At 47.1% G+C, this 13,023-nt stretch overlaps 1 protein-coding gene across 14 annotated transcripts in view; it reads right to left on the bottom strand.

Annotated features, from left to right (window-relative positions):
- The window catches only part of BRD3 (bromodomain containing 3), a 67,428-nt gene that overhangs the window by 6,373 nt on the left and 48,032 nt on the right, over positions 1–13,023 (bottom strand). For 6 of the 14 annotated variants that reach the window (XM_063935918.1, XM_063935916.1, XM_063935919.1 and 3 more), the window contains exons 5-14: positions 12,798–12,848; positions 12,238–12,388; positions 11,287–11,475; positions 10,449–10,666; positions 9,658–10,032; positions 6,511–6,639; positions 5,418–5,609; positions 3,087–3,352; positions 2,393–2,691; positions 1,089–1,214 (exon numbers count right to left, since the gene is read on the bottom strand). In XM_063935918.1, the coding sequence (XP_063791988.1) occupies positions 1,089–1,214; positions 2,393–2,691; positions 3,087–3,352; positions 5,418–5,609; positions 6,511–6,639; positions 9,658–10,032; positions 10,449–10,666; positions 11,287–11,475; positions 12,238–12,388; positions 12,798–12,848 (1,996 nt within the window). The remainder of the gene's footprint in view (positions 1–1,088; positions 1,215–2,392; positions 2,692–3,086; positions 3,353–5,417; positions 5,610–6,510; positions 6,640–9,657; positions 10,033–10,448; positions 10,667–11,286; positions 11,476–12,237; positions 12,389–12,797; positions 12,849–13,023) is intronic. The other 8 variants (XM_063935923.1, XM_063935924.1, XM_063935922.1 and 5 more) reach the window with 8 other exon arrangements.

The raw sequence follows: 13,023 nt of genomic DNA, 5'->3' as shown, positions 1-13,023 counted from the left end.
ATCAAAAATATCTAAGCAGAGAGTCCGTATCATACGGTCGTCATGTACAAAGTGTCGACAGATAAAAGGCAGACAATGGTTAAGGTCAACAAGTAGAAAAGGTCAACATGACAACAGTCAACAAAAATGGTTGACACAAGTTTTTTTTAATGTTTAAGCCACATCTTGTATATTCCAAGTTATGTGACTGCCATCAGCACAAAACGCGTACGCTCGCCACAGAACTACTATCCCCAACAACTGTCTATGTGGATAGAAAATCAAGCAAATTTTGGAAAACGTGGAGAATCCCAACAAACTTGTGTCGACCATTGTCGTGTCAACCTTTAGAACCTGTCAGCCATATAGTGTCGACCTACTGACTATCTATCTACCTCAGACACTGTAGATCTTCTGGATACCTTGGAAAATACAGATGCTAAATCAATGGGACTCCGCTTGTGGGTGCTGGTCCGATTCCACACGAGAACCAACCTCAATCACAGGAGGACCGGGGACACGTAGCGGAAACATTGCGCAGCCAGGAATGGGACGCGGCGATTAGGTCCGATATAACCTAAATTACAACTCTACGGTATAAATAAAATCATGTGCGCCAGCTGCAGCGGACCACTGGCGCCTATAACTCAGCGCAGAGCTAACACGCACCTCAGTCCTGCGCGATTACATCACCAGTGACCAATCCATAACCAAACCCTCTTGAACACTGATTAGGAGCGTGAGCGATGTCTCTGCATTCTGCAGGGGAGCGGTGGAAGGGAAATGAGTGAAGCAGCAGCTATTAGTGATCCCTACAACAGGAGTAGGGATCCCCCGGCACACCTAGAAGGTTCTGTACAGAATACTTCCTGCCAGGCCGGTTATTTATAGGTTCATCCTCTCATAGGGATCGTGAACGCTCTAATCCTAATCCCAGCCATTCCTCTATTGACACCTGATGTTTTGGCGTCATTATTCAGAGCTGCTACGGTCTATGCGGCTACGACGCCGGTAAGGAAACGCTTCTCTTGTTACGCGAGTCTGGCGCCGCTTGGCCATCTTAATCAGTTTAGCGCCAAGTCGTTCTCGCAGCAAATCTAACACGGTACCTTTTTTTGCGGGTTTCTTGTTATTTAATTGGCCGCTCACATCCTGGAGTCTCTTCTCCAGCTCCTTTTTCTTTTCCTGAGCCAACTCCTCCTTGGACTTTACGGCTTGCTTCTTCCCCGAGGCTGCTGGGAAAGTGAAGCAATGAGCCAGGAACGCTAGACACAGAGGTTCAGGTAACAACCTCCGGAGCAGTGTTTGCCAACTCTGCTCCTCAAGCCCCGCCGCAACGTGCAAGTTTTAAGGATTTCCTGATTGCAGACAGGTGGGTTCTAGTCGGAGGATCAGCCTTAAAAAGCACCTGTGATAAATCAAAGAAGATCCTGAAAACCTGACCTGTTGGGTGGGGCTTGAGGACTAGAGTTGGAAAACACTGCTCTAGAGGGCTCGAGGGAACTTTGTAGGACTCCCAACAGGCCAACATTTTAAGCATCTTTGCTTGAGCACGAGGGTCAGATCAGGAGGAGGAACCCGCTGGGTGATCCGCCTGTGCCCGAAGCAACGCCATGCTTAAAAATCGGATTAGGGACAATTGTGCACCAGACCGAGAAACCATTCTGAATTCAGCCTCGGGACAAACCCGCAAGACACAGTTATATGGCGTGAAATCAAATTTATAGACTATACATATATACAGATATAAGTAACTATAAATCTGGGGTGACTGTATACAGACGTCTTCATTCTCTCGGTATACGGTTGTCTGCTCGCTGACACACAAACAGAAACCTCACAGCGCTACGTACCGCAGCAAAGGGACAAAAGAAAGGAAAATTAACTGGAGCATGGAAATGACATGCGGTGGAATGAACATATTGCTATGAAGGACACGGTCTGTAGATTACAGCATATCTACACTATTCCAGTGCAGGTACAGTGGGTGTAGCATCTGCTATAGCCGCAGACGGCGCATGACTGATGCAGACTGCCTGTCGCCAACCTCACAACCAATATAGCGAAGAGATGGTTGCGTTCCGGCAGCGCCAGATTGTGGTGTTCACCTGAATGAGCCATGTTCCGTTCTGTGGACAGCAGAGGAAATTCTATGTGTAGAATAAAGGTTCCTCATCGTGTCGATCAATTGTCGGTAATCACCATGTATAATATCAATTACCTGTTTCGGGTCTTTAAAAATGGCGACTTACTGCAATGCACACATGAACACGAAACATTTACTCTAATTAGGGTCAGCGCAGATACAGATCTTTAAATATCTCTCACTGTAAAAGTATCAGAGAAATCCAGCTCATTCACCGGTCGCAGAGCGCGGAAAAGAACGCAAACGGAAAGAAACATGGCTACTCACAGAAAGGCTTCCTTTGCTTTTTCTGCAAACACGACTTGACGTATCGCTCCAGTTCCCGCAAAGTGGTGGGTTTCAAGGTCTCAAAATCAATTTCTATCTCGTCGGGGTTGGAGTCTCTTAGGGAAGGTTCTCGGGATTGTATGATGTGAACGACGCGGCCCAGCTTCTCGCCGGGGAGCCGGTTAATGTCCAGGCTTAGCTGCCTCTTCTCGTCGTAGGTCATGGGAAGACCTTCCTCTTCCTCGTCGGAGTCGAAGTTTGCAGTTGGAGGCTGTTTTCCTCCTTTTTTCGGTTGCTTGCTAGGCGTGGGAAAAGGAAAAGGTTGGACGTCAGGATTACAAAGAGGCTGTGCTGTAAAACTTGACTCGGATGGGTCTTCAACCTGCATCCCTCCAGCTGCTGTGAAACTACACATCCCAGCATGCCCTGCCACCGTTTTGCTATTAAGGTATACTAAAACTGAGGCAGGGCGTGCTGGGATGTGTAGTTCCACTGCAGCTGGAGGGCCACAGGTTGAAGACCCATGCTTCTAAAGCACACAGTTAAGAGTGGTCACAGTCACCCCGTCACAGTCATATGGATAACGTCTAACCGTATTTAAAAGTGAGCACATGAAGCAGTTATTGGGGCAACTAGAACCCAAATAAGGCACATGCTCAGTCCCAGCTGCAGAAGTTTATCAGCGTACACCTACCTATTTGGGGCTGGGGTGGCGGTACTGGACGCAGTGGTAGTCGCCGTGCTGTTTGCTTTCTTTGCCGGTGCTTTCTTCGGAGGGACGAGCTTGGCCGGTTGCGCTGGCTTGATTTTTTTCTCCTCTTCCGTTTTCACCTTGTGCTTGTCTTTCTCCTTCTCTTTCTCCTTTTTCTTCTTCTCTTTCTCCTTCTTCTCGCGTTTTTTCTTTGGTTTATTGACCGGGGCCTGGGATAACGCAGCCAGCTGCTCGTGTACGGCTTTCAGCTGCGGAGAGAGACGGAGTGAGCCAAGCGGTCAGAATAAACATAGGTGTCATGGATTAAAGGGAAATTATATTCTGACCGCTTGGCTCACTCAGTCTCTCTCCGCAGCTGAAAGCCATACACGAGCAGCTGGCTGCGTTATCCCAGGACCCGGTCAATAAACCAAACCGGGGCCTGGGATAACGCAGCCAGCTGCTCGTGTACGGCTTTCAGCTGCGGAGAGAGACGGAGTGAGCCAAGCGGTCAGAATAAACATAGGTGTCATGGATTAAAGGGTAATTATAGCAACCCAATTTATAATGTACATGTGGGGAGGACGGGAGCCGCATCCTACAGACAAGCAGAGGTTTGCGTTCATCTACACTTCACATAAACCGATCATTAAAGTACAGCAAACGGTTTCCCACTTACTTAGGCACTGGTTCAATTCAATTCATATCAAGTGTTTAAAAGTATAATGAACACCAATAGTTCTAGAATTTGTTGCTGTGATATGTTGAATTTAACATTTATTTTTACCTATCCTGCACTAAACTTTGCACAGAAACAAGTCTGGGGTATACAGAACACCTGTAGACATATTCAAGACTGGTGCACTGTATAAAACAAGCACCTTGCAATTCACGTACACTTTAGACTGTAAGCTTTGATGACGAGGCTATACTCACTTTGTGTTCCTGTAGGTTGTTACAGTACAATATTTATCCTGAACTATACAACACAGCAGAATGGGTTGGCTCTATACAGCTGTAACAACCACAGCTCGTAACATTGTGCAGTAAAGACGTTAAGAGTAACAGAGACGTTGCGGATTCCCAGACAGGGAGAATTATGGGAGAAGACACGGGAACTGACCAATGCAATGTTCTAGCTAAGGGCCCTAGATTTAACGACAAAAAGAGACCATTTCCACTGGTTCATAAGGATCTGTCCAGCAACCATATATTTGGATGCAGCGGACCATGATGTAATTTCTCTGGATCAATATCTATCTGCAAGGCCTGCAAGAGATGGTGGCCCACCATATGACCTGCTGAGATCCCATATGGTACCGCATACTGACCGTTAGGAGCCCACGCAGTAGACGCACCATACCGGTGATATTCCAGCCCTAACTCTACCTGCACCTATTATAAGCCCGGGGGGACGAGGGGGTTGATGCATCTCCCCTTGAATGTGAGAACATTCCATTGCACCTTTAAGACCGCTGTGTTCTGTATACTATGTTCTCCCTTCCCTACGGTAGAATGGAAAATGGGTTGTGCGGTGTGGCGATACTTCTGCGGGAATTGTAACAGTTTCTGGATTCAGCCGTTTGGATAGTATACATTTTTTTAATTAATAAATACATAATTTGTGGTTAGGCACAAAAACGGGAGCGTCCAAACCATTGATGGTGGATTCACTACCCCTTTATCCATCGGTAGAAACCACCGGCTTGCTGAATTAAAACTGCTACATCGATCAGAATTACAGCACGTAGCTATTTTCTGGTCGGATCTCAGAGACCCCAGTACATCTAGCCATCGATAAAGCGATGAAGATAATGCACCATAACTGGAACCTGACCGGTGAGCCCCGGAGGCGGCACCTACAGATAATTTGCGTCCAAGACCAAGAAATTACCAGGACAACTGAACACTGTAAATAACACACATAAAACATATACAGAGACCACATTCAGGGAAATTCCAGAAGGACTTTTATTTATATTAAGTTTTCTTTGTTTTAAAAACCCATAAACGTTCCCCCTCCCCACGAATGTTGAATCCGAATTGGGGCAAAAAATCCATCAGTCCTCCTTTCTTACCTTTCTAATTAAATAAATGTATACCCCATTTTTCCTACAATCCCCAAAATGTGGCTAGGGTTGGTACCTCCAATTTCAAAACACTCTAAATGCACAAAAGAAATAAAACGTTCAGGCCTATCCTTAATGGAGCTAGATAAAACGTGTGGTGACCACAGACGGAGGGTGACTATATTTAACGACACGATAAGCAATACCCTATATGTCAGGTTACAAGAGACAGAGTCAGTGACCCCTCCGCGGACTGTTCTCCCACCTGCTCCTGCAGTTCGGCCAGCCGCGTGGCCCTCTCCTCTTCAGAATCCGAACTGTCCGACTGGGAGGAGCTCTCCTCGCTGGTGTGGCTGCTCTCCATGCTTTTGCTGACCACCGGAGCTGCCGCTGGAGGTGGTGCGGGGGCCTCCGGCGGCTCATCTGGCATCTTCGCAAACCTCATCTCAAAAACATCCTGTGGGGAAATAAAAAGAGAGCAGGTCACATATTGAGAACATGGATGAAGATCAGCAGCAGGCTACGTGTAAGCAACAGGAGGAAGAGGATGATGATGGCGGCGGCGGGGAGAAGTTTCAGGGGCGAAAGGAAATCCATGTTTCCCCCGTCAGTGGCAGTTATACCAGTAAGGCAAAGCTTTGAACAGTCATGTGACACAAGTGGGCGGGGCAACACCTACAGTGAAGGATACAGGAAGCCTCTGAAGATACAATGGGGCAGATGTATTAAGCCTGGAGAAGTGATAAAGCAGTGATAAGTGCAAGGTGATAACGCACCAGCCAATCAGCTCCAATATGTAAATTGACAGTTACGAACTGATTGGCTGGTGCATTATCACCTTCCGCTTATCACTGCTTTATCATCTGCCCCAATGTATCGATTTTACGCTTGATGGCTCTTAATGATGAGGGTGGGAACATGGCAATAAGAGCTCACATCCACCCAAACGTAGTATCTCACCAACCTCCCGGCACAGCTAGTTAGACCGCGGTGGGGTTCTGGGGTCCGTGGCATCCTTTAACATGGACCTACAATAGGTGCAGGTCATTTTATAGGGCTAGAGATTAGGAACTCGGCTTAGAAAGCTGCCTTGTGGCTAGAATGGAGCAGGTTTTACAGAACACAACGCTTCCACTGCAGTATAAGTATATAAATAACTGGCCGGATGTTCACACGCACAAATATTACTCCTAACGATTTTAGGTTGCATAGGTCATGACGGCTACAGGCCATGCAGCAAGGATTTGCTGGTTACATTTTGTATCTCTGGCTGATAAACCGCTACATGGATCTCTGACTATTACAATCTGCGTTACGGCGGTCGGGGGGAGGGGCGGAGACGGATGTGTGCCGATTACCTGGAGTTTCCTGGCCATTGCGACCACCTCGTGGTCAGGTGGGTTGTACTTGTAACAGTTTGAGAACATTAACCGTATGTCTGCCGCGAAAGCCTGAGCATCCGGGTAATCGCGCCCATCCATTTTTTTCTGCAAGGGAAGAAAACGTATGCGATAAGTGAGGCTAGGCACGAACTTCAGCAGTAGATCTGCAGAACAGCTCTACAATAGCACTGCAACATTTTACCCCACGTTACAGGAATGCCCAACATTTAAAGACGCAAGTAACACACTCCTGAGACCTTATGTACTTACCTGCGAGGCACAGGAACCGGCGCAATTCTGGCGAGGCTACCTGTATTTCTAAAGCTGCAATAATTTAAAAGGCGAAACCAAGATCGCTTTTTAAATTGACGTTTTAAAAAATACAAGTTGACTCACAGAATTGCGCACATGCCTGCATCCCACTGGTTAATACATAAAGCCCATGAACTTAGACCAGTGTCCAGCACATCTTAGCTGCACATTATCATCCCATCACTATGAAGCTTACAGCGGTCGCAGCAACTGAGCAATAATAAAACTCTGTGCGTCAAACGTATCTCAGGGCCAAATGTTAGCTACATAGTCTGCGTTTTCCTGCTGCGATTTTAAGGCTTCAAAGAAAATCGTGGAACTAGTAGCCCTTAACCACAGTGAATCTGGTCCATGTATCAAGAAATTCTCCGATGTAATTGATCTAAACAGAGTTCAAATAGTGTTTTAGCTGCTGGGCTACAAATCCTGCCAACTACTCTTCCCGCTGGCAGCAGGTCTGTGTAATGCTCTGGTGACACCTAGTGGCTTACAGAGAGCGCTGCAGGTAAACCTCAACGCTGCTAGATCAAATACAAGACTATCCCAGAATACCCAGTCCGAGGACGAACGCTCTCAGGCAGCAGCGTCATTTTCATTCTTACACCGTCTGAACTAGTAAGTGGGTCCCGTGCCAACAGACACAGCTCGGAGATACTGGCCTCCTACAGTATAGAAGGAAAGGACTTCGCTTCCTGTTAGGAATACGGAGTCGCCTCTTCGTTCTGGGCGCAGGCAGCAGAAGGATTCATTCAAATGTTACACGTCTCCCACAGGGATGCGATCCAAATCCCAGCAGTCGGGATCCCGACAGATCCCGGGGGTAAATACAAGAGCAGTCGGGATCCCGACAGATCCCGGGGGTAAATACAAGGGGATTAGGGTTAGGACGAAACTAATTACCGGGATCCGTCTGGATTTCACTGTCTTCTGACTGTTGGGATCCCTACTGCCGGAATTTCATATCCAACCTCTCCCACCGCGCACACGGGACTCAAATAATTAAACACGCCGATTTCCATCGCCCGCTTTATACTTACAGTAGTGTCATAAACCTCTTTCTGTACAGGGAGGGCTACTGACAATCTGCTCTTAGACCAAAGCAGCTATCGGTTTTTAGGTGTCCAGTAAAGTAGGTTTAAGACACAGCGGTGATAAAGCGCAAACAAAATAATAAAAATGGTCAGTAATACAGGCGATACATATTAAGGCGAATATCTGAACGGGGTGGACGCGATAAGGGTGACAAATAAATTGCGGACTACATTTAACAAGTTATGCTATGTATTTGGTGTTAATTCAAAAGGAGGGGGAAGATTTATTACCGAAGAGCGGTTATTTAACCTTTCAAACATAAATAATCTCACATAATAATAAATTGGTTCCCTGTTCTGCCAAACTAAGATACGAAGCACAATGGAGGCCAGGTCAAACGTTATCCCAAAATTAATTCAGACACGGAAAATGTTTGGAAGTGACGGATGGTGGAATGGATACAGGTTTGGCTACAAGGCCAGGGACACGGTGTTGCAGTTGTAGTGTAATCTCATAGGACTGGGAGGTGACCACAAGCACAGACCATTCATGGTACAACTTGCCTACAAACACAAGCGGTATCTATAGATGATGCAAGACTTGTAACAGTCATGATACCGCAGAAGAGGGAAATGTTACGTCAGTAAAGAGTTCAGTATATAGAATCATATTAACTTCTTATTGAAGATGTCCCAGGCAGTTCTTGTTTAAAACAGGAAGACAACATCAGTGAAAGACAAAGGAGCTTGATCAACTAGACAAGCATGACAAAACGCAATGGCCCAGTTACAGATAACCTACCCGCAACCTTTCCAGGGTGACTAGGGGTAATGGGCAGGTGACTGGAACAGACTAGAAACGCCAATGTATTCATGAGCTATAATCCCCGATACGGTTACTAGGAATGTAGCTACCTAAAGGACCTCATTGGAGTCAATCATGGTCCTCCTAGTTTTCCAGGAGTGGGGTGGGGTTGGATGTGGACCGGCTGGCAAAACCATTCCCAAAGTTGGAATTAGGAGGCTGCTCCTACTCCTTACTGGTGTAGTAGAAAGTATCGATTTCAAAAGACTCCTAGGTAAATCGCCAAAAAGGACTCCAGACTCCAACTGGGCGGCCAAACACTACTGGACTTTTGCATCCTTGTCGACTGCTCTGAACAGGACCTCAACAGAGAAACTGCCTAATACAGACCAGCCCAAGACACTGACCAGGAAGCTAGATGTCAACGGAAGTAATAAAGGCTCTGAACTGTTCTACAAAGATCCAAGACGGACTGAAAGAAGGAACTGCCACAGGTGGGTCCAACGTGGGACCCTGACCGAATTTTGTTTTGTTGGTCGGACTCTACAGTGAGCATTGTGGGGTGACCCAGCCTTACTCCACTGCCCCTCATCAGGCAAACGGAATGCACTATGGTGTACCCAGTTTTAAAACAGTCCTCAACTCCTCCCTATAGAGAGCTAGAGACGGAGATGTGTAGCCCTCCTGGTCAATGACAGCGTTGTGTCAGAGATAGACCAGCAAAGTTACATGGATCGCAGCAATACCCTCCCACAATTTAGGAGGCCAAGGTCCATGGAACACAACTCCTCTCGTGTAGAAGAAAGATGACCCACATATATGGGCACCAATAGGTCGTCATTCAGAATAGATGCTGTCTAGTTACAGAAACAGGCGGAGCACAAGACTAAAGGCAAAGTTGAGGTTGCGACGGCGCTTAATGCTACAACCCAAAACTGGGAACAGACCCAATACAAGAAGCAAAGATGGACGTACTTTAACAGTGCTGAGGTCCATAGGATGCTTGATAATGTCATGATAGTCGTGCAGTTCCAAGGCCTCAGCGTCCACCGGTTTGTAGAATGGCCACGCGTAAGCCGCATGTTTCTTGGAGAGCATCTCCTTCAGGATGCTATCACAGTATTTAAGGTGCTCAGTCAATTTGCCTTTCTTCCCAGCGTGCTGAGGAATCTCCCCATCTTCCAAGTCCTTCTTTGGCGGCTTGATGGGGCGGCCCGTGCTCTCTCTCCTGTTCGACACTTTTGCTTGCTTGGGCTCTATGACCGGTACCGGCGACTCGCTGCGGCTGGCAGTTATGGCAGATGTGGTGGGCGTTGTGGTGTCTGCTTTTCTCTTTACCCCTTTTTTCTGCTAAAGGCAGGGAGGGAAAGAAAGAAACATAAAGCAAGTATACAAACCAGGAAGCCCATACACGCACACTCAAATACAATTGCTCTATACCCCCCCAAGATATCTCTCCGCCATTACATTTAAAGGTGACTAATAACACACCTAGAAAGGAGAAACGCGTTATGTATTAAAGTTACTTGTTAATAGAAAAATAAGAAGTAAAAAACCGAACTATGAAAAATTGAACAGTAACGTGATGCACTACCATAACTAAATTACTGGTTCTATATGTATGAGGGCAGAGGATTAACTTCGCTTTATATACAGACGAAGAAAGACGAAGAAAGACGACCTTCCTCCCCTATAGTTTAAAAAAAGTGAACCAATTAGACAATAAGCAAATCAAAATATAGTCCTTCATTCCCTTTCACAGTTACCTTAATAACCGGGGCTGCTGGTGGAACCACTGGTGCGACTGAAACTGGGGCGGCAGGGGGAGGCTGCGGTGCCGTGGTGGCAGCTGGTAGGGCGACGTTTGCCGTTATAGTTGGCACAGGAGTGGCGGCGATGACCGGCGTCTGGGATACTAGAGGAGCAATGTTGGTTAGTTGGACTGTTGGGCTGACGGTGGACATGGCGGCTGCTTGGCTTGCGGCTGAAATGACAAGAAAGTGGATCACCCATTTACAATCACCGATACGGAGTTCCCAAACTATTGACTTCTAAACCCACTGAAGATCATTGGGCCCAAGCTAGACTTCTATGCAGTGTAGAACTTCCCCCCCATTATAATGCACCCCACCAATATTAGAAGTTAGAACAGAAAGGTCCAACAAAGGAGATACTGGAATCCCTTTCTAGGCACATCCCAGTTGCTATATGTCCACCTCTACACAACTAATCTACGTACGCACCCTGTATGCAAGCTGCAATATTTAATAACCAAGATTGGGCTCAAAAAGGGACCAAAACTTCATATCCACTACAGAAAAACCCAAACAGCACGCCCCTTGCCGGCAGAGGAGAGAGCAGGGGACCCAAAACGATGGCCACCCAGTTCTAGACCTGCGGACACCATCATCATTCATGGCTCTCTCTCTGCTGGCTTGGGGTAGAGTGAGATTTCCGCTTTGGTGCTGAAAACTGCTTTGTCTGATTCAGTGAGTTTTTTCGCCATCTAAATCTCCCTACTCACCTTGCACCAAGTCTGAACCTTTGTGTCATTACCCACAAGTGTGTAGAGCACATGCAGAAGAACTCAAGAACATAATAGACCTTTATATCGCTCCCGACGCCTCTCCACAGGTGGCTCAGATCTTCTTCCGGAACTGCGCTCCACTACGACAGGCTTGGGGGGACTACGTTCCACTACGGTGGATTTTGGGGAAGTGCGATCCACAACTACAGGTTTGGGAGATGGCGGTGGAGGTGGTTTCTCCACGGGAGGCTCAGGTTCTGCAATGACTGGATAGAGGGGAGAAAACAAAAAGGGTATTAAAAAGAGACTATCACAAAACAAAAAAGAAAGTTCAGCAGTTTCAGATCCTGGATTGCAGAAGCGAAAAAAGACTTAATGAACCGCGTGGGGCAAGACAGCTTGTAGCGGCCAGTACAGACACTACACAGCTTCAGATTCCTCCTTGACCCCAGGGGTCTGCCTGTGACAGCTTAAAATGCACCATTAAATAAAGAAAGATCTCATGTCCCACAAATGATCAATGAAAGGTCACACATTTTATCAATTCTTTGTGTGCGTACATACGTACAGATCTATAGATGAATGGTTGCTTGGCACTCACTGCTGACAATTCATAAACCTGGGTGCCATCCGTTCAGAACGTGGATACCAATATAGAAAAAAGAACAGCAGCACTCCAGGATTTAATTAAAGGTACAACTTGTAATTGTGAAGAAAAAAAAAGCAATCGCATTAGGCCAACGTTTCGGGACCCATAGCCCCTTTGTCAAGGCATGAGTACTCACGCCTTGACAAAGGGGCTACGGGCCCCGAAACGTTGGCCTTATGCGATTGCTTTTTTTTCACAAATACAAGTTGTACCTTTAATTAAATCCTGGAGTGCCGCTGTTCGTTCTTTTCTGAGACGCTCGCTCAAAGGTTGGGTCTGTTTAATAAGAGACAGTTCTCACAATGTCACTCCCCGGTCTTTCATGTATTCCTATAGACAGCCAGTGCGATGATCAGAGGAGAGATGGGTAAACCGGTACCTGGGGTCTGCGCCGCCGGTGGAGTTGGTTTCTTCCCTTTGCCTTTAGGGACAGGGGGCAATAACTCTACTTCCTCCTGGGGCATCTGTGCTACTTTCTGCAGGAAAATCTTTTCCAACGCTTGGGCCATTAAAACGATGTCATCTGTGGACTAAAGGCAGCTTGTGTTACGTACAGTTACTCCCGTAAGTTACACATCACTGTTGGGAAGACAGGAAGCCGGTGAGATCCAGCAGACATTGCACCAGTGGTCGGAGGTGTTCCTATAACTGGGGGTAACACTGCAGCAGCACAACTCAGAACAGTAGCAGAGTGGAAGGGTTTGCTGTGCTCACCCAGTGGCAGAATGGGGCTGGGGGGAGGAGAGGATGGTGATCTCAACCACCGATAGGGAGGCGGGGGAAGGGGGAGGGAAATCAGGTTGATGGGCTCACCCACGACATCCTCAACAAACCCACCCCTGAAAATCCTTCTCCAGGACTCTGCCTGCCAGTGGATTATACAGACAACCTATGGAGAATGTGTTGCACATAAATGTGCACCTTTAGGGGGAGACTTACCAAATCTCTTATCACCCCGTCTATACCCAAATGTACATCCTCCAGTGTCCCCTAGTGGATGAAGGAGAAATGACATTTAGAAGCCGACTGATTTATTACAGCCAACTTCTCCAGCCTCCCCACTACACCCCATGCTAGTACGGGTTTCCCAACGCTCAGTAGCACACCCCAATGTCTAGTATTTGGGGGAAAGGGGGCGGGACCTGGATTTCCCTCTTTGCGCCCC

Source organism: Pseudophryne corroboree, chromosome 8 (assembly GCF_028390025.1).
Source record: "Pseudophryne corroboree isolate aPseCor3 chromosome 8, aPseCor3.hap2, whole genome shotgun sequence".
In the NCBI taxonomy this organism is placed as follows: Eukaryota; Metazoa; Chordata; class Amphibia; order Anura; family Myobatrachidae; genus Pseudophryne; species Pseudophryne corroboree.
This window is presented reverse-complemented; position numbering and strand designations above follow the sequence as displayed.